Consider the following 20,302-nt stretch of genomic DNA (forward strand, 5'->3'; position numbering starts at 1 on the left):
TGTCCCAGGTGTGTCCCCATACCTGCCGTGCCAGCCCGTAGCGCAGCAGGAAGCGCAGCCCCGGCAGCCGCGTCACCGGAACGTTCCGGAGGGTCCTGGAGCTCTCCCAGGGCAGCCGCTGCAGGTGCTGGGACAGGGACAGGGACACGGCGTGAGGGACAGGGAGGAGGAGGAGGAAGGGGAGACAAAAAGGATGAGGAAGGGGGGAAAAGGAAAAGGAAGGTGAAAAAGAAGAGGAGGAAGAAGATGAGGAAGGGGAGGAAAAGAAAGTGGGGAAAAGGAGGAAGAGGAGAGGAAAAGGAGGAGGAAAAGGAGGAAAGAAGAAGGAGGAGGAGGAGGAAAAAGGAGCAGAAAAAGCAGGAGGAGGAGGAGGAAGGGGAGGAAAAGGAAAAGGAAAAGGAAAAGGAAAATGAAAAGGAAAAGGAAAAGGAAGGTGAAAAAGAAGAGGAGGAAGAAGATGAGGAAGGGGAGGAAAAGCAAGTGGGGAAAAGGAGGAAGAGGAGGACGAGGAAGAGGAAAGAGGAGGAAGGAGGAGGAGGAAAAAGGAAAAGGAGGAGAAAGAGCAGGAGGAGAAAAGGAAAAAGGAGGAGGAGGAAGAAGGAAAATGAAAAGGGAAGTGGGAGTAGGGAGAAGAGGAGGAAGAGAAGGCAAAGGAAGAGAAAATGGGAAAAAGGAGGAGGAAAAGGAGGAAGAGGAGAAGAAAGAAAAGGAGGAGGAGGAGGAAGAGGAAAGAGAAGGAAGAAGGAGGAGGAAAAAGGAAAAGGAGGAGGAAGAAGGAAAAAGAAGGAGGAAGAGGAGGAGGAAGAAGGAAAATGAAAAGGGAAGTGGGAGTAGGGAGAAGAGGAGGAAGAGGAGGCAAAGGAAGAGAAAATGGGGATAAGGAGGAAGAAAAGGAGGAGGAAAAGGAGGTGAGGATGAGGAAGGGAGCTGGGGATGAAGGCAGCTCTCACCCTGTCCAGCAGCAGCACCAGGGACCCCGCGCTGCCCCCGGGGCTCTCCCGGCGCCGCTCCAGGGCCTCGTCCAGCAGCAGCCGCGCCCGCAGCGGCCGGGCCGGACACAGCGCTGCGGCCAGCGGCCGGACATCGGCCGGACACAGCGCCCACAGCAGCGCCTGCAGGGGGGGAGAGGGACAATTCCAGGGGAATTCCCAAAATACGGGATTGAAACCCCAAAATCCGGGATCAGAACCCCAAAATCTGCAATCAGAACCCCAAAATCTGGGATCAGAGCCCCACTGGACACAGCGCTGCGGCCAGCGGCCGGACATCGGCTGGACACTGCGCCCACAGCAGCGCCTGCAGGGGGGGAGAGGGACAATTCCCAAAATCCGGGATCAGAACCCCAAAATCTGGGATCGGAACCCCAAAATCCGGGATCAGAGCCCCAAAATCTGCAATCAGAGCCCCACTGGACACAGGGCTGGGGCCAGCGGCCGGACATCGGCCGGACACAGCGCCCACAGCAGCGTCTGCAGGGGGGGAGAGGGACAATTCCCAAAATCCGGGATCAGAGCCCCAAAATTCAGGATCAGAGCCCCAAAATCTGGGATCAGAGCCCCACTGGACACAGGGCTGGGGCCAGCGGCCGGACATCGGCCGGACACAGCACAGACAGCAGCACATGGGGAGGGAGAGACAGCTCCAGGGGAATTCCCAAATTCCAGGGGCAAAACCCCAAAACCTGGGATCAGCAACCCAAAATGTGGGGCAGAACACAAAATGTGGGGTTAACACCCTAAATTCCAGGGGTAAAGTCCCAAATCCCCAGGATCACCCCCCCTAATCCCGGGATCACCCCCCCAAATCCCAGGATCACACCCCCAAATTCTGGGATCATCACCCACAACTTCCAGGGATCAAAACCCCAAAAATCCTGGGATCATCCTCCTGAAATCCAGGGATCAGCACCCGCAGATCAAAGGGTCACCATCCCAAACCCCAAACCCAAACCCCAATCCCCAATCCCCCAGAATCACCCCCCCAAATCCAGGGATCACACCCCCAAATTCTGGGATCATCACCCACAACTTTCAGGGATCAAAACCCCAAAAATCCTGGGATCATCCTCCTGAAATCCAGGGATCAGCACCCGCAGATCAAAGGGTCACCACCCCAAACCCCAACCCCAAACCCCAATCCCGGCCCCATACCCGGAGCAGGGCGGGCTCGGGGCGGTCCCAGCCGCATTCCCGGAGCTCCTGGAGCAGCTGGGACAATTCCTGCTCATCCAGGGGGGAATTCCCGGGATCCCGGGGCAGCAGCAGCCCCCGCCAGCACCCCAAAACCTCCGAGTCCAGGTTCTGGATCAGGCTCTGGGGAAAGACACGCAATGGGAACGGGATCATGACCCCAAAAACGCCGGGAATGCCACGGGAAATCCCACAGGAATCCCTAAAGGAAGCACAGGGGGAATCCCAAAGGGAATCCCAGGAAAAATCCCAAAAGGAATCCCAGGGGGGTTATGGGGTGGGTCAGGCCTCATTCCCAGGGCTTTTCCCAATATTTGGGGGTTTGGGAAAGTGGGAATCCAAGGGAAAATCCCAAAAGGGAATCCTCCAGGGAATGCCAGGGAGGGTTATGGGGTCGCAATCCCAAGGGTTTTCCTGATATTTGGGTGTTTGGGAAATTTGAGGAATCCCAGAGGAAATCCCACAGGGAATCGGGGAAAATCCCACAAGAATCCAACTGGGATTTCCAGGGAAAATCCCATCGGGGATCCCAGGAAAATCCCATCAGGAATCCCAGGGGGGTTTTCCAGGGAATCCCAGGGAAAATCCCATTGGGGATCCCAGGAAAATCCCATGGGGAATCAGGGAAATCCCAGCAGGAATCCCAGGGAGATTTCCAAGGAATCCCAGGGAAAACCCCATCGGGGATCCCAGGGGGGTTTTCCAGGGAATCCCAGGGAAAATCCCACAAGAATCCAATGGTGATTTCCAGGGAATCCCAGGAAAAATCCCATTGGGGATCCCGGGAAAATCCCATGGGGAATCAGGGAAATCCCACAGGGAATCAGGGAAATCCCATGGAATCTCAGGGGAATTTCCAGGGAATCCCAGGGAAAACCCCATCGGGGATCCCGGGGGGGGTTTTCCAGGGAATCCCAGGGGGTTTTGGGGCGCTCCCGGCCCCGTGCCCAGGCTTTTCCCGGTTTTTGGGGTCCCTGTCCCACCTGCATGCGCAGGTCCAGGCGGGATCGCCGCTCCCACCACTCCTGGCGCTCGGTGCAGGCGTTGGCCTCGCGCTGCTCCCGCTGGATCCGCTCGAATTCCCGGAGGATCCCGCTCAGGGGGGCCTGGAGGGGACACGAGGGGCTTGGGATCCCGGCCCGGCACGGGGAGGGGTTTGGGATCCCAAGCCCTGGAATGGGAGAGGAGGAGGAGGAGGGATTTGGGATCCCAATCCCTGGAATGGGAGAGGAGGATGAGAAGGGATTTGGGATCCCAATCCCTGGAATGGGAGAGGAGGATGAGAAGGGATTTGGGATCCCAATCCCTGGAATGGGAGAGGAGGATGAGGATGGATTTGGGATCCCAGTCCCTGGAATGGCAGAGGAGGAGGAGAAGGGATTTGGCATCCCAATCCCTGGAACCGCAGGTGTCCCCCAGCCAAGGAAAAGGAGGAAGATGAGGAGAGGATGAGAAGGGATTTGGGATCCCAATCCTTGGAACTGCAGGTGTCCCCCAGCCAAGGATAAGGATGAAGGTGAGGATAAGGATGAAGATGAGGATAAGAATGAGGATGAAGAGGAGGATAAGAATGACAATGAAGACGAGGATAAGGATGATGATGAAGCGGAGGATGAGGATGATGATGACGAGGAGGACGAGGATGATGATGAAGCGGAGGAGGAGGAGGAGGAGGAGGACGATGATGACGAGGAGGATGAGGAGGAGGCTGACCTGGCAGCGCTCGGTGGCGATGCGCACGCTGACGGGCTCCGCGCCGCGCTCCAGCCGCGTCAGCAGCAGCGTGTCCCCGAGGGCGCCGGGGGTGGCACTGACCAGGGACAGCTGGCACACGGTGACACCTGAGGGGACACCCCAAAGTTCCATCCCAAGGAACCCCCAAAGCTTCCCAGACCTGAATCCCAACCATTCCCACCCCATTCCAACCATTCCCAACCCATTTGAGGCCACCAAATACCCAAACTGGGAATTGGGGATTTCATCCTCAGACTGGAAATCTGGGATTTCCCAATCCCCACACTGGGAATTTGGGCTTTCCCAGTCCCCCCACTGGGAATTTGGGATTTCCCAACCCCTGGATGTGGAATTTGGGATTTCCCAGTCCCCAAACTGGGAATTTGGGCTTTCCCAGTCCCCAAACTGGGAATTGGGGATTTTATCCCCAAACTGGGAATTTGGGATTTCCCAATCCCCAAACAGGGAATTTGGGATTTCCCAGTCCCCAGACTGGGAATTTGGGATTTCCCAACCCCTGGATGGGGAATTTGGGATTTCATCCTCAAACTGGAAATCTGTGATTTCCCAATCCCCACCCTGGGAATTTGGGATTTCCCAATTCCTGGATGTTGAATTTGGGCTTTCCCAATCCCCAAACTGGGAATCTGGGATCTCCCAGCCCGGGATCCCAGCACTGACCGCTGGGAATCTTCTGGAGCTGCTCCCGGAACTGCTCCCGCTCCGCCGGCCCCAAACCCGCGGAGCTGAACTGGAAAAGCTCCTCGAGCTGGGCCAGGTGGGACTGGGAATCCTCAGAATTCTGGGAATCCTGGGAATTTTGGGAATCCTGGGAATTCCGGGAATCCTTGGAATTTTGGGAATCCCGGGAATTTTGGGAATCCCGGGAATTCAGGGAGAGGCCCTGGAGCTGATCCGAGATGTCCCCCCTGGCTGCTGCTGCTGCTTTCCTCTTCTTCCTGTGGGGTCATCCCAAAATCCCTTGGGATGGGGCCAGGATGGGATTTGGGGATGGAGGGAGGGGATATGGGATGGGGGGTAGGGGATATGGGATGGGGGGTGTGGGATATGGGATGGGAATGTGGGATATGGGAATGTGGGATATGGGATGGGAATATGGGATAGGGGATGGGAATATGGGATGGGGATAGGGGATATGGGATGAGCTCCTTCCCCATGGGGGAATCCCCAGTGGGGACATTGGGAATGGGGACACTGGAGTGGGGACATTGGGAATGGAGACACTGGGAATGGGGACATTGGGATGGGGACATTGGGGATGGGGACGTTGGGATGGGGACACTGGAGTGGGGACATTGGGATGGGGACACTGGGGTGGGGACATTGGGGTGGGGACACTGGGGATGGGGACGTTGGGATGGGGACACTGGGGATGGGGATGTTGGGATGGGGACACTGGGTGAGATCTGATGGCGTGGCGATGAAGAGCGCGGACACTGGAAGGGGACACTGGAAAAGGACAGGGACATTGACATGGGACACTGGAAGGGGCCATTGGATGGGGACATTGGACATGATGATGGGCCACTGGGAAGGGATGGGGACACTGGGAAGGGATGGGGACACTGGGAAGGGACACAGGGACAGGGACACTGGGACGGGGACATGGACAGGGATGGGGACACTCAACAGGGATGGGGACATTGGATGGGGACACTGGATGGGGACATTGGGAAGGGACAGGGACACTGGGACAGGGACACTGGATGGGGACACTGGACAGGGACACTGGGATGGGGACACTGGGAAGGGGACACTGGGAAGGGATGGGGACCCTGGGAAGGGGACACTGGGATGGGACGGGGACACTGGACAGGGATGGGGACACTGGACAGGGCCACTGGACAAGGGGACACTGGACAGGGATGGGGACACTGGGGAAAGGACAGGGACACTGGACAGGGCCACTGGACAGGGGACAGAGGACAGGGGCCGGAAGGTGCCACCCGGAGGTGCCCCGTGACCCACCGTGCCCTGGCGTGGACGATGGCCAGCAGCTGGTGGCGCAGGGTGACGCCCAGGGACTCGGCCAGCAGCGCCGCGGTGGCCAGCGGGTCCCCGTCCCCCAGGGCCATGGCCAGCAGCTGGCACAGCTGGCCGTAGAGAGAGCCCGGCGGGAAGTGCCCGACCCACGCCAGCGCCTCGGCCAGCAGCGCCCGCACCGCGGCCACCGAGGGGTCACCTGGGGACAGAGAGGGGTCAGCTGGGGACAGGGGACAGAGAGGGGTCAGAGAGGGGTCAGCTGGGGACAGGGGACAGAGAGGGGTCAGAGAGGGGTCACATGGGGGGACAGAGGGGTCAGAGAGGGGTCACCTGGGGACAGGGGACAGAGAGGTCAGAGAGGGGTCACATGGGGGGACCGCGGCCACCGAGGGGTCACCTGGGGGGACAGAGGGGACAGAGGGGTCAGAGAGGGGTCATATGGGGACAGGGGACAGAGAGGGGTCACCTGGGGACAGGGGACAGAGGGGTCAGAGAGGGGTCAGCTGGGGACACAGGGGACAGAGGGGTCACCTGGGGGACAGCGGCCACTGAGGGGTCACCTGGGGACAGGGGGGACAGAGAGGGGTCAGCTGGGGACAGAGAAGGGTCACCTGGGGGGACAGAGGTCACAGAGGTCAGTGGGGACAGTGGTCAGTGGGGACAGGAAGGGTCAGGACAGCAGGGACAAAGTTTGGGGGCAAAAAAGGGAAAGTTTAGGGAAAGGAAAAGTTTGGGAGGAAAAGCTCTGGGGAAGGAAAGAAAATTTGGGGAAGGGAGGAAAAATTTGGGGAAGGGAAAAGTTCAGGAGAGGAAACTCCTGAGAAAAAGAAGGAAAATGCCTGGAAAAGGAAGGAAAACCCCTGGAGAAGTCAGGCCACGCCCAGCTGAGCCCCAAAATCCCAAAACCGCCCCAAAATCCCCCAAATCCCAGGTGCTCACCGGGCTGGGACCCCTCTGGATTTGGGGGATCCCCCTTGTCGCCCATTCCTGGGATTTCCTTGCTGGCCCCACCTGCAAAAGATGGGGCAGTTTTGGGGTCAAAAAAGGCAATTTTGGGGTCACCAAGATGAAACCCCTCCCCCAAAATCCCCCAAACTCACCTGGGGGCAGCGGGGGGAGCTCGAAGCTCATCTCCTCCTCCTCCTCCTCCTCTTCCTCCTCCTCCACGGCCCTCAGGGGGTCCCGCTCCTCAATCCCAGAAAATTCCCAGTTCCTCTTTTCCTCCAAAATTCCACTTTGGGGGGTCCCCCTCTCCTTCTTCTCCCGGGGACCCCCAGCCCGGCGGGGACCCCTGTTCTCCTTCTTCTCCAGAGATTTTTGGGATTTGCCCTTTTCCTTCTTTTCCACATTTTCCACGTTGCCATTTTTCGTTTTTTCCACGGAATTTCCCCTTTTTCCCACGTTTTCCATTTTTGGATTTCCCGTTTTTTCCACATTTTCCACTTTGGGATTTCCCATTTTTTCCACACTTTCCACTTTGGCGTTTCCCCTTCTTTCCCTCTTTTCCAGAGCTGTTTGTGGGATGTCATTTTCCTTCTTTTCCACATTTTCCACGTGGTTGATGCCCCTTTCTTCCCTCTTTTTGGGGGTCCCCAGCTCCTTGCGGGGCCGCCCCCGCCGGGGCCGAGCTGCAATTCCTGGAGAATTCCTGGGGGATTTTTGGGGCTGGACCCTCCTCTGGGCACAGGAACGTTTCTGGGTGCTTTTGGGGGGATCTGGGGGAATTTGGGGTTCCTCAGAGTCGCTGTCACTGAATGTCACCTGAAAAAGGGGGGGGGAAAAATGGGTTCAACCCAAAATTTTAATCCCAAAATTTTTCCTCACCTTCCCAAAGTTTTCCACGTGAAGTTTCCCCCACGCCACCAAATCTTCCCACTAAAATTTTCCTTCCTTTCCCAAAATTTCCTGTCCCCAAAATGTTCCCCCACAAACGTTTTCTGCCCCCCAAAATTTTCCTCCCCTTCCCAAATCCTTTTTCCCCCCAACAATTTCCTCCCAAAATTTTCCCTCCCCAAATTTCCCTTCCCAAATTTCCCCTCCTCCCAATTTCCCCACCAAATTTCCATCCCAAATTTCCCTTCCCAAACTTTTCCCCCCAAATTTTCCCTCCCCAAACTTTGCCTTCTCCTGACTTCTCCTCCAAATTTCCCCTCTCAAATTTCTCTTCCCAAACTTTACCCACCAAAATTTTCCCTCCCCAAACTTTTCCCCCCAAACTTTTCCCCCCCCAAATGTCTCTTCCAAAACTTTTCCCCCCAAAGTTTTCCCTCCCCAAACTTTTCCCCCCAGTTTTCCCTCCCCAAATTTCCCTTCCCAAACTTTTCCTTCTCCTGATTTCTCCACCAAATTTCCCATCTCAAATTTCCCTTCCCAACATTTTCCCCCAAAATTTTCCCTCCCCAAACTTTTCCTCCTCCCCCCTTCCCAAATTTCCCTTCCCAAACTTTTCCCTCCCCAAACTTTTCCTCCTGATTTCCCTCCCGAAATTTCTCTTCCCGAACTTTTCCCCCCAAAGTTTTCCCTCCCCAAACATTTTCCCCCAGTTTTCCCTCCCCAACTTTCCCTCCCCAAACTTTTTCTCCTCCCGATTTCCCCCCAAATTTCCCTCCCCAAACTTTTCCCTCCCCAAATTTCCCTCCCCAAACTTTTCCCTCCCCAGATTTCCCTTCCCAAACTTTTCCCCCCAAAGTTTTCCCTCCCCAAACATTTTCCCCCCAGTTTTCCCTGCCCAAACTTTTCCTCCTCCTGATTTCCCCCCAAATTTCCCTTCCCAAACTTTTCCCTCCCCAGATTTCCCTTCCCAAACTTTTCCCCCCAAAGTTTTCCCTCCCCAAACATTTTCCCCCCAGTTTTCCCTGCCCAAACTTTTCCTCCTCCTGATTTCCCCCCAAATTTCCCTTCCCAAACTTTTCCCTCCCCAAATTTCCCTTCCCAAACTTTTCCCCCCAGTTTTCCCTCCCCCAAATTTTTTCCTCCCCAGATTTCCCTTCCCAAACTTTTCCCCCCAATAATTTCCCCAAACTTTTCCCCCCCCAGAGTGCCCCCAGGCCCGAGCTCACCCTGATGCGGGACTTGACCCTTCCTGGCATTTTGGGGGCCCTGCGGAGCCGGGAGCTGCCCCCGGGCGGGGAGGGCTCCTCGCTGAAGATGGTGAAGGGGGTCCTGGGCCCCCCCAGCAGCGCTTTTGGGGGCACCCCCGATTTGGGGTGAGGGGTGCAGGGCCCCCCCGGCCGCAGGACAATGGGGGGGACCTCGGGGTCTGAGTCCCCCAGGGAGAAGACATCCCCAAATTTGGGGGGCTTCACTTTTGGGGTCTTCCCCGCCTTGGCTTTGGGGGCTTTGGCTTTTTGGGGTCCGGTTTTGGGCGGGGCTTTGGGGGTTTTTTGGGGTTTTGGGGGATTTGGGGTGGGTGGAGGACGGGGGGTCCAGGCCTGGGCCAGGATGTCATCCATGGAGTGGCCGAGGGCGGCGGCCACGCGGCCGAGGGTGGCCACGGCTTTGGCCAGCAGCAGAGTGGCCACTGCCACCCCCAGGCCGGCCACGGGGGGGCTTTGGGACCCCAGGAGGGTCAGCCCCCGCTCCAGCTCCTCATCCCAAACTGGGGGGCACTGGGATGGACTGGCCAGGCTCTGCAGGGCCAGCGTGCAGTAGCCAGTGGCCACCAGCTCAGCCAGCGGGCCCGGGGTGCTGTCCCCAGGAGGGTCCCCAACCCCAAAGGTGTCCCCAACCCCAAAGGTGTCCCCATTCCTGATGGTGCCCCCATCCCCAGCGGGATCCCTGTCCCTGGAGTGATCCCACAGGTCCCTGTCCCCAAGGGTGTCCCTGCTCCTAGAGGGGTCCCTGTCCCTGATGGTGTCCCCAATCCCAGAGGGGTCCTGCAGAGCCCTGTCCTTGTTCCTACTGATGTCCCCAATCCCAGAGGGGTCTGACAGACTCCTGTCCCCATCCCTGCTGATTTCCCCATTCCCAGGAATTCCCTTATCCTTGATGATGTCCCCAGTCCCAGAGGGGTCTGACAGACTCCTGTCCCCACCCCTGACAATGTCCCCAATCCCAGAGGGGTCTGACATTTTCCTTTCCTTGTTCCTACTGATGTCCCCATCCCCAGAGGGACCCTGCAGGCTCCTGTCCCCATCCCTGACAATGTCCCCAATCCCAGAGGGGTCTGACAGACTCCTGTCCTCGTTCCTACTGATGTCCCCAATCCCAGAGGGGTCTGACAGATTCCTGTCCCCATCCCTGACCATGTCCCCATCCCCAGAGGGGTCCTGCAGGCTCCTGTCCCTGTTGATGTCCCCGATCCCAGGAATTCCCTTATCCTTGGTGCTGTCCCCAATCCCAGGAGCTCCCCCATCCCTGCCGATGTCCCCATCCCCAGAGGGGTCTGACAGGCTGATGTCCCTGTCCCTGCCGATGTCCCCATGCCCAGAGGGGCCCTGCAGGCTCCCGTCCCCATCCCCAGGAGTCCCCCCAGCCCCCAGGCCCTGCCCCGTGTCCCCCAGCTCCCGCGCCAGGCGCGTGCCAGCGCTGCCACAGCGTGCCAGCACCGCCCTGAGCAGGGCCAGCCCCGGTGCCACCTCGCCGGCCAGCAGCCGCGCCCGCGCCTGTGCCAGGAGCCAGCGCAGCCCCAGCGCCAGCAGCGCGGGGTCGCGGCAGAAGGAGCAGGGACACGCCGGGGGGTGGGACAGAAATTCCAGGCTTCTCCAGGCTTTGCTTCCCTTCAGCTCCGGCGAGGCCGTGAGGGCGTCCGGCGGCTCCGGGAGCGCGGCCGGAGCCAGGGCGGCCAGCGAGGGACCCTGCAGGAACTCCTCGTCCTCCTCCCCGCCAGGAACGGGGTCGGGAACGGCGTCCTGAGGTTTCCTCCTCGCCACGTGGCCCTTCCGGAGCTGGATCTTGGCCCGGCGTCGCGGAGGGTCCCGGCGGGGTTTGGGTTCTGGAATGGGAGGTCAGGGAGGATTTGGGGTTTGGAGGCTTGTGGGGAATGATTCCCAGAGGGGTTTGGGCTCTGGAGGGGAGGGAAGGGATGTTTGGGGTTGTGTTCCTAAAGGGATTTAACCCTGAAAGGGATGTTTGGGGTTGTGTTCCCAAAGGGATTTAACTCTGGAGGGGATGGAAGGGGTGTTTGGGGTTGTGTTCCTAAAGGGATTTAAGTCTGGATGGGAGGAAAGGGATGTTTGGGGTTGTCTTCTTTAACCCTGGAGGGGAGGGAAGGGATGTTTGGGGTTCTCTTCCCAAAGGGATTTAACCCTGGAGGGGAGGGAAGGGATAATTTGGGATTTTCCAGCCCAAAGAAGGGTCCAAAAAACTTGGATCCTGTCCGAGCTTGATCCTTCCCCCAGCCCCAAACTGGGATCACTGGGATTTCCCCCATTCCCAGACTGGGATTTCCCCTGTTCCCAGACTGGGATCTCTGGGATTTCCCCCATTCCCAGACTGGGATCGCTGGGATTTCCCCCACTGGGATTACCCCCGTTCCCAGACTGGGATCACTGGGATCTCCCCCATTCCCAGACTGGGATCTCTGGGATTTCCCCCACTGGGATCTCTGGGATTCCCCGTCCCAGTCTCACCAGTCGGTGGCTGCAGCAGGAACTGGGCGTGCTGCAGGTGGGACAGGCTCAGCTCCAGCTCCCCCTGCTGCAGCTCCAGCTGGGACTGCAGCACCAGGAACCACGTGCACCTGTGGGAAACGGGAAAAATGGGGAAAAAATGGGGGAAAACGGGGAAAAATGGGGAAAACGGGGAAAAACGGGGGAAAACGGGGAAAAATGGGGAAAACGGGGAAAAATGGGGAAACCCCTCAGAGGCCACCAGAGCTGGGAGGGGGTGGGAATGAGCTCCTGCCCTGCCTGGGATGCTCACTCAGCTCCTGGCCCACCATTCCTAAAGGATCCCAACCCCAACCCCAATGATCCCAATGACCCCATTCCCAATCCAAATGATCCCATTCCCAATCCCAATGATGTCATTCCCAATCCCAATTATTGCAATCACCCAAATGATCCCAATGACCCCAAATCCAATCCCAATGACCCCAAATCCAATCCCAGTGACCCAAACCCAATCCCAATGACCCCAACCCCAGTGACCCCAAACCCAACCCCAGTGGCCCCAATGACCCCAAACCCAACTCCAGTGACCCCAAACCCAACCCCAATGACCCAAACCCAACCCCAATGACCCCAGTGACCCCAAATCCAACCCCAATGACCCCAAACCCAACCCCAGTGACCCCAAACCCAACCCCAATGACCCAAACCCAACCCCAGTGACCCCAATCCCAATGACCCCAGCCCCAGCACTGACCAGCGGGCGGCCTGCAGGTGTCCGGCCACAGTCCCTTAGTGCTGGTCACCATTCCCCAGTGACCCCAAATCCAATCCCAATGACCCCAAACCCAATGCCAGTGACCCCAATCCCAATGACCCCAATGACCCCAATCCCAGCCCCAGTGACCCCAAACCCAACCCCAATGACCCCAAACCCAACCCCAATGACCCCACCCCAGTGGCCCCAGCCCCAGCACTGACCAGCGGGCGGCCTGCAGGTGTCCGGCCACAGTCCCTTAGTGCTGGTCACCATTCCCCAGTGACCCCAAATCCAATCCCAATGACCCCAAACCCAACGCCAGTGACCCCAATGACCCCAAAACCAACCCCAGTGGCCCCAAACCCAACTCCAATGACCCAATCCCAACCCCAGTGACCCCAATCCCAATGACTCCAATGACCCCAAACCCAACCCCAGTGGCCCCAAACCCAACTCCAATGACCCAATCCCAACCCCAGTGACCCCAATCCCAATGACTCCAATGACCCCAAACCCAACCCCAATGACCCCACCCCAATGACCCCACCCCAGTGACCCCAGCCCCAGCACTGACCAGCGGGCGGCCTGCAGGTGTCCGGCCAGGGTCAGCCCCTCGCTGCAGAAGGCCCTGGCCTGGCACAGGACCTCGCAGTGGCCCAGCAGCGTCACCAGGCGCTGGCAGCAGCCCAGGGTGTCCCCCAGCACCTGCCACTTGTGCACCAGCGCCAGGCCTGGGGACAGCGGGGTGGCACTGGGGACACTGGGAGAGCCCTGGGGTGGGGAGGGGTCCCGGGGAGATGGGATGGGGAGGGGTCCCAGGGAGATGGATGGGGAGGGGTCCTGGGGAGATGGAGCCATTCCCGAGGCTCCTGGACCTTCCCATGGAGTTCAGCTCATTCCAAGAGATCCCAACCCTTCCTGAGGGACCCCCAGCCCATCCCAGGGACCCCAAACCCATCCCATCCCATTCCAGAGGCTCCCAGGGACCCCAATCCCATTCCAGGTACCCCAAACCCATTCCCATCCCATCCCACCCCACCCCAGGGACCCCAATTCCATCCCAGGGACCCCAAACCCCTCCCATCCCATTCCAGAAGCTCCCATCCCCTCCCAGAGGGATCCAACCCTTCCAGAGAGACCCCATCCCATTCCAGAGGCTCCCAGGGACCCCAATCCCATCTCAAGGACCCCAATGACTCCAATCCCACTCCAATGACCCCAGTCCCACCCCAGGGCCCCAATCCCACCCCAGTGACCCCAGTGACCCCAATCCCACCCCAGTGACCCCAATCACTCCAATCCCACCCCAGTGACCCCATTCCCACCCCGGTGACCCCAATCCCACCCCAGAGACCCCAATCCCACCCCAGTGACCCCAATCCCACCCCAGTGACCCCAGTGACCCCAATCCCACCCCGGTGACCCCAATCCCACCCCAGTGACCCCAATGACTCCAATCCCACCCCAGTGACCCCACCCCGTGGCCGTGCTGACCGCAGTCGGGGCCAGGCCCACCCCAATGACCCCAATCCCACCCCAGAGACCCCAATCCCACCCCAGTGACCCCAATGACCCCAATCCCACCCCAGTGCCCCCCACCCCACCCCAGTGCCCCCACCCCGTGCCCGTGCTGACCGCAGTCGGGGCCGGGCTCCTCGGGCGGGCGGCTCCGGGCGCTGCCCAGGACGTCGCTGCCCACCAGGAACACCAGGACGCTCCTCAGCAGCTTCTGCGCCTCCAGCAGGGCCACCTTGGGGCTGCTCCAGCCTGGAATGCCGGGGCATCAGCACAGGGCACCCCCCGCCCTTCCTCCTCCTCCTCCTCACAGCAAAGCTCTGGATCCCGACTCACCCGTCTCTTCCTCCTCATCCCAAATCCCTTCTTCCTTCTCCTCTCCAAACTCCTTCTTCTTCTTCCTCCTCCTCATCCCCAAAACTCCTCCGTGCTTCTCTCCAGCCCTAAATTCCCTTCCTCTTCCTCCCCCATCCCAAAACTCCCTCGCTCTTCCTCCTCCTCATCCTCAAAACCCCTCCCCTCCTCCTCCTCATCCCAAACCCTCTCCCTCTTCCTCTTCATCCCAAACTCTTTCCCTCTTCTTCCTCCTCATCCCTAAACTCCCTCCTTCTTCCTCCTCACCCCAAGCCCTCTCCCCCTTCCTCCTCACCCCAAACCCTCTCCCTCTTCCTCCTCATCCCAAACTCTCTCCCTCTTCCTCCTCATCCCAAACTCTCTCCCTCTTCCTCCTCACCCCAAACTCTCTCCCTCTTCCTCCTCACCCCAAACTGTCCTTCCTCCTCCTCACCCCAAACTCTGTCCTTCCTCCTCCTCATCCCTAACTCTCTCCTTCTTCCTCCTCATCATCCCAAACCCTCTCCCTCTTCCTCCTTCTCACCCCAAGCCCTCTCCCCCTTCCTCCTCATCCCAAACCCTCTCCCTCCTCATCAAAAACCCTCTCCCTCCTCATCCCTAACCCTCTCCCTCTTCCTCCTCATCCCAAACCCTCTCCCTCTTCCTCCTCATCCCAAACCCTCTTCTTCCTCCTCATCCCAAACTCTCTCCCTCTTCCTCATCCCAAACTCTCTCTTTCTTCCTCCTCATCCAAAAGTCTCTTCCTCCTCATCCCAAACTCTCTCCCTCTTCCTCCTCCTCACCCCACACCCTCTCCCTCCCCACCCCACACCCTCTCCCCGTCCCTGCTCACCCCGGCCCCCCCGGGATGGATTTCCCCTCCCCAGTCCCGTTCCCTGCCCCGTTCCCACCGTGCTGCCGGAGCTGCTGGCGCAGCGGCGCCGCCAGGAGCGCCGGGGGCAGCTCCAGGAACGCGGCCACCAGCTGCAGCCGCTGCGCCTGGGCCAGGTACCAGCCCCTGGTGGCCCTCTGGGCACACGGCTCCCTCAGGGCCTCCAGCAGCAGCGCCACGCCCTCATCCACCTGGAAAAAGGGGAAAAAATGGGAAATATTGGGAAAAATGGCATTTGGGATCGTGGGGGGTGATCCCAGTCCTTTTATCCCATTGCTCCATCCCAATCCCCTTCCAGCAGCAGGGCCATGCCCTGATCTGCCTGAAAAAGGGGAAAAAATGGGAAATATTGGGAAAAATGGGATTTGGGATCGTGGGGGGTGATCCCAGTCCTTTTATCCCATCCCACTTCCATCATCCCAGTCCTTTTATCCCATTGCTCAATCCCAATCCCCTTCCAGCAGCAGGGCCACACCCTGATCCACCTGGAAAAAGGGGAAAAAATGGGGAAAAACAGGGAAAAATGGGATTTGGGATCATGGGGGGTGATCCCCACCCAATCCCAGTCCTTTTGTCCCATCCCAATTCCATTATCCCAGTCCTTTTATCCCAATCCCCTTCCAGCAGCAGGGCCACGCCCTGATCCGCCTGGAAAAAGGGGAAATATTGGGGAAAAAATGGGATTTGGGATCAGGGGGGTGATCCCAACCCAATCCCAATCCTTTTATCGCATCCCAATCCTTTTGTCCCATCATCCCAGTGATTTCATCCCATCCCAGCCCTTTTATCCCATCCCAATTCCATCCCATTCCCAATCCCAGACCTTTTATCCCATCCCAATTCCATCCCATTCCCAATCCTTTTATCCCATCCCAATTCCTCCCATCCCAACCCTTTTATCCCATCCCAATTCCCTCCCATTCCCAATCCCAGCCCTTTTATCCCACTCCCAATCCCAGCCCTTTTATCCCATCCCAATTCCACCCATCCCAACCCTTTTATCCCATCCCAATCCCATAATTCCAGTCCTTCTATCCAATCCCAATTCCCTCCCAATCCCGGTCCTTTTATCCCTCCCCAATCCCCTTCCAGCAGCAGGACCACACCCTACTCCACCTGGAAAAACCAGGATTTAGGATCACCCCTTCCCCAAATCCCCCACCCCACAATTCCCTATATTTTTTTCAGGAAATTCCCAATTTTTGCCTTTTTCTGGAGGCAGCAGAGATGGCTGCGCAGCAGGAGCCGGGAATGGCGCAGGAGCAGCCGGGAATCCTCGCTGCCCTCGTCCTGCCCCAGGCACAATTCCAGCTCCTCCAGGAAAACCTGGGAATGCCACGCCTGGATCAGCACCCGCACCCCAAACCCCACCCTGGGGGGGGGGATTTTCCCAGGATTTTTGGGATTTTCCCAGGATTTTTGGGATTTTATAAGGATTTTTGGGATTTTGGGACACCCACAGTTCCCGGGGTGTCCCAAACCCACTGAAATCCTTTTCCTGGGGTTTTCAGGATTCCTGGAGTTCCCCGGTTCCCTGAAGTCCTTCCTGGGGGTGATTTTGCTGGGATTTTGGGAATTCTGGAATTCCCCCCATCCTGAGGGTTATTCCCACGTTTCCCTGGGTTTTGGAAGGACATTTCCAAATAATTTCCCTGGATTTCCGTGGGTTTTGGAAGGACATTGCCAGATTTCCCTGGGACCGGGAAGGACATTCCCAGATTTCCCGGGATTGGGAAGGACATTCCCAGATTTCCCTGGATTTGGGAAGGACATTCCCAGATTTCCTTGGATCCCAGATTTCCCTGGATTTTCCTGGATTGGGAAGGACATTCCCAGATTTCCTTGGATCCCAGATTTCCCTGGATTTTCCTGGATTGGGAAGGACATTCCCATATTTCCCTGGATTTCCCAGGATTTGGGAAGGACATTCCCAGATCTCCTGGATGTACCTGGACTGGGAAGGGCATTCCCAGATTTCCCAGATTGGGAAGGGCATTCCCAGATTTCCTGGATTTGAGAAGGACATTCTCAGATTTCCCTGGATTCCCAGGCTTTGGGAAGGGCATTCCCATATTTCCCAGGCTCTGGGAAGGGCATTCCCAGGTTTCCCAGGTTTACCTGGGCCCGGGCCGGGCAGCGCAGCTGCAGCAGGATTTCCCGGAAGGACATTCCCAGGTTTCCCAATATTCCCAGGATTTGGGAAGGACATTCCCAGATTCCCCAGGATTTCGGAAGGGCATTCCCAGATTCCCCAGGATTTCAGAAGGACATTCCCATATTTCCAAGGACACTCCCAACCGTACCTGGGCCCGGGCCGGGCAGCGCAGCCGCAGCAGGATTTCCTGGGTTGGGAAGGGCATTCCCAGGTTCCCCAGGATTTAGGAAGGACACTCCCAGATTCCCCAGGATTTGGGAAGGACATTCCCAGGTTCCCCAGGATTTCAGAAGGACATTCCCAGGTTTCCCGGGACGCTCCCAGCCGTACCTGGGCCCGGGCCGGGCAGCGCAGCCGCAGCAGGATTTCCCGGGTTGGGAAGGACATTCCCAGATTCCCCAGGATTTCAGAAGGACATTCCCAGATTTCCCAGGTTCCCCAGGATTTAGGAAGGACATTCCCAGGTTCCCCAGGATTTCAGAAGGACATTCCCAGCTTTCCCGGGACGCTCCCAGCCGTACCTGGGCCCGGGCCGGGCAGCGCAGGCGCAGCAGGATTTCCCGGGTTGGGAAGGACATTCCCCAGGATTTAGGGAGGACATTCCCAGGTTCCCCAGGATTTCAGAAGGACATTCCCAGGTTTCCCAGGACACTCCCAGCCGTACCTGGGCCCGGGCCGGGCAGCGCAGCCGCAGCAGGACGCGGCTCAGCCGGCACAGGGCGTCGGCCGCTCCCGGGCCGTCCCCGAGGCGGCGGCATAGCGAGCGCAGCAGCAGGAGGCTCTCCAGGGCCTGCACGGGCTGGGAAGGGGAAAATCCACGGATAAACCCCCCAAAGGCAGCCCAGGGGTCCTGGCAAAAGCTCTCCCTGCTCTTCCGCGTCCCAAATTTCCCCTTCCTCCTCCTCATCCCCAGGACGCCTCACTCCTTCTTCTCCTCTTTGTCCCAAATTCTCTTCCTCTTCATCCTCCCAAACTTTTTTCTTCTTCTTCCTTATCCTAAACTCTCTCCTTCCTCTTCATCATCCCAAACCACTCCTCATCCTCCTCTTCATCCCATTCCTTCCCCCTTCCTCTTCATCCTCCCCAACTTTTTCCCTCTTCTTCCTCATCCCAAACTCTCTCTCCTCTTCATCATCCCAAACCTTTTCCTTTTCCCTCCTCATCCCAAATTCCCTCCTCTTCCTCCTCATCCCAAACTCCCTCCTTCTTCCTCTTCCACATCCCCAAACTCTTTCCCTCCCTCCTCTTTGTCCCAACTTCCCTCCTTCATTCCAAACTCTTTCTGCCTTCCTCTTCTCCATCCCAAACTCTCTTCCTCCTCCTCATCCTAAACTCCCTCTCTATCCCTCCTCATCCCAAACTCTCTCCTCTTCCTCCTCATCCCAAACTCCCTCCTTCCTCCTCTCCCACATCCCCAAACTCTTTCCCTCCCTCCTCTTTGCCCCAAATTCCCTCCTTCCTCATCCCAAACTCTTTCTGCCTTCCTCCCCACCACCCCAAACTCTCTTCCTCCTCCTCATCTCAAACTCCCTCCTCTTCCTCCTCATCCCAAAACTCCCTCCTTCCTCCTCTCCCACATCCCCAAACTCTTTCCCTCCCTCCTCTTTGCCCCAAATTCCCTCCTCCTTCACTCCAAACTCTTTCTGCCTTCCTCCCCACCACCCCAAACCCTGTCCTTCCTCCTCCTCCTCCTCCTCCTCCCAGCCCAGACCCCCACGGAGCTGGGGCCCACCTTGTCCTGGAGGCGGTAGAGCTCGGCCAGGAGCTGCAGGGAGCTCACGGTCTGCTCCGGGCTGCGCACCTCGGGAACGCCGGCACCGGCCAGCAGCTCCTTCCACAGGGCAAGGGCTTCATCCAAGGGTTTGGACAGAGCTGGGGGCACACAGGGCTCAGGAAGGAACCCCAAAAATGCTGTTCCCAAAATGGGATAATCCTGGGGAGTCGTTCCCAGCCTGCCAGGGTCTTGTGCTTCCCAGAAAATCTCATCAGTGGGGCTGGAAAGGCTCTTCCCATGATCCCAAAAAAGCTCATCCCAATCCACCAGCATCCCAAAAAATCCCTTCTCAATCCATCAGGGTTCCAAAAACCCCTTCCCAACCTTACAGAATCCTACAAGAGCTCTTCCCAACCTAACATATTCCCCAAAAAAACTCTTCCCAACCTTCCAGGATCCCGAAAAAGTTCTTCCTGCCCCTTCAGGGACTTCATCCATCCCACAAAACACCTTCCTACCCCTCCAGGGTCTTCATCCATCCCACAAAACCTCCTCACTCACCCCAAAATCCCCTTCCCACCCCTCCAGGGTCCTCATCCATCCCACAAAACCTCTTCCCACCCCTCCAGGACCCTCACCCATCCCACAAAACCTCCTCACTCATCCCAAAATCCCCCTCCCACCCCTTCAGGACCCTAATCCATCCCAAAAATACACCCTCACTGACCCCAAAATCCCCCTCCTACCCCTGCAGGACCCCCACCCATCCCACAAAACCCCCTCACTCACCCCAAATCCCCTCCCCACCCCTGCAGGACCCTCATCCATCCCACAAAACCTCCTCACTCATCTTAAAATCTCCTTCCCATCCTTCCAGGGTCTTCATACACCCCAGAAAAGCTCTTCCCTCACCCCAAAATCCCCTTCCCACCCATCCAGGACCCTCATCCATCCCAGAAAACCCCCTCACTCACCCCAAAATCCCCTCCCCACCCCTCCAGGACCCTCATCCATCCCACAAATCCCCTTCCCACCCTTCCAGGACCCTCATCCATCCCACAAAACCTCCTCACTCAGCCCAAAATCCCCCTCCCACCCCTCCAGGACCCTCATCCATCCCACAAAACCCCCTCACTCACCCCAAAATCCCCTTCCCACCCCTTCAGGGTCTTCATACACCCCAGAAAAGCTCTCCCCTCACCCCAAAATCCCCTTCCCACCCCTCCAGGACCCTCATCCATCCCAGAAAACCCCCTCACTCACCCCAAAATCCCCTTCCCATCCCTCTAGGACTCCCACCCATCCCACAAATCCCCTTCCCACCCCTGCAGGACCCTCATCCATCCCAGAAAACCTCCTCACTCACCCCAAAATCCCCCTCCCACCCCTGCAGGACCCCCACCCATCCCACAAACCCCCCTCACTCAGCCCAAAATCCCCTTCCCACCCTTCCCGGA

The 20,302-nt window shown here is 58.1% G+C and overlaps 1 protein-coding gene across 3 annotated transcripts in view; it reads right to left on the reverse strand.

Moving 5' to 3' along the window:
- The window catches only part of ESPL1 (extra spindle pole bodies like 1, separase), a 35,930-nt gene that overhangs the window by 4,684 nt on the left and 10,944 nt on the right, over positions 1 to 20,302 (reverse strand). The window contains exons 11-28 of one of the 3 annotated variants that reach the window (XM_064401136.1): positions 18,864 to 19,003; positions 17,796 to 17,930; positions 16,183 to 16,302; positions 14,996 to 15,167; positions 13,872 to 14,003; positions 12,811 to 12,967; positions 11,498 to 11,607; positions 8,987 to 10,860; positions 7,028 to 7,688; positions 6,867 to 6,938; positions 5,913 to 6,147; positions 4,809 to 4,882; positions 4,605 to 4,754; positions 3,903 to 4,030; positions 3,173 to 3,295; positions 2,151 to 2,312; positions 951 to 1,112; positions 23 to 127 (exon numbers count right to left, since the gene is read on the reverse strand). In XM_064401136.1, coding sequence (XP_064257206.1) covers positions 23 to 127; positions 951 to 1,112; positions 2,151 to 2,312; positions 3,173 to 3,295; positions 3,903 to 4,030; positions 4,605 to 4,754; positions 4,809 to 4,882; positions 5,913 to 6,147; positions 6,867 to 6,938; positions 7,028 to 7,688; positions 8,987 to 10,860; positions 11,498 to 11,607; positions 12,811 to 12,967; positions 13,872 to 14,003; positions 14,996 to 15,167; positions 16,183 to 16,302; positions 17,796 to 17,930; positions 18,864 to 19,003 — 4,712 coding nt within the window. Of the gene's footprint in view, positions 1 to 22; positions 128 to 950; positions 1,113 to 2,150; positions 2,313 to 3,172; positions 3,296 to 3,902; positions 4,031 to 4,604; positions 4,883 to 5,912; positions 6,148 to 6,866; positions 6,939 to 7,027; positions 7,689 to 8,986; positions 10,861 to 11,497; positions 11,608 to 12,810; positions 12,968 to 13,871; positions 14,004 to 14,995; positions 15,168 to 16,182; positions 16,303 to 17,795; positions 17,931 to 18,863; positions 19,004 to 20,302 lie in introns of all 3 variants that reach the window. The other 2 variants (XM_064401135.1, XM_064401134.1) reach the window with 2 other exon arrangements.

This window comes from Passer domesticus, chromosome 31 (genome assembly GCF_036417665.1).
Source record: "Passer domesticus isolate bPasDom1 chromosome 31, bPasDom1.hap1, whole genome shotgun sequence".
Taxonomy (NCBI): domain Eukaryota; kingdom Metazoa; phylum Chordata; class Aves; order Passeriformes; family Passeridae; genus Passer; species Passer domesticus.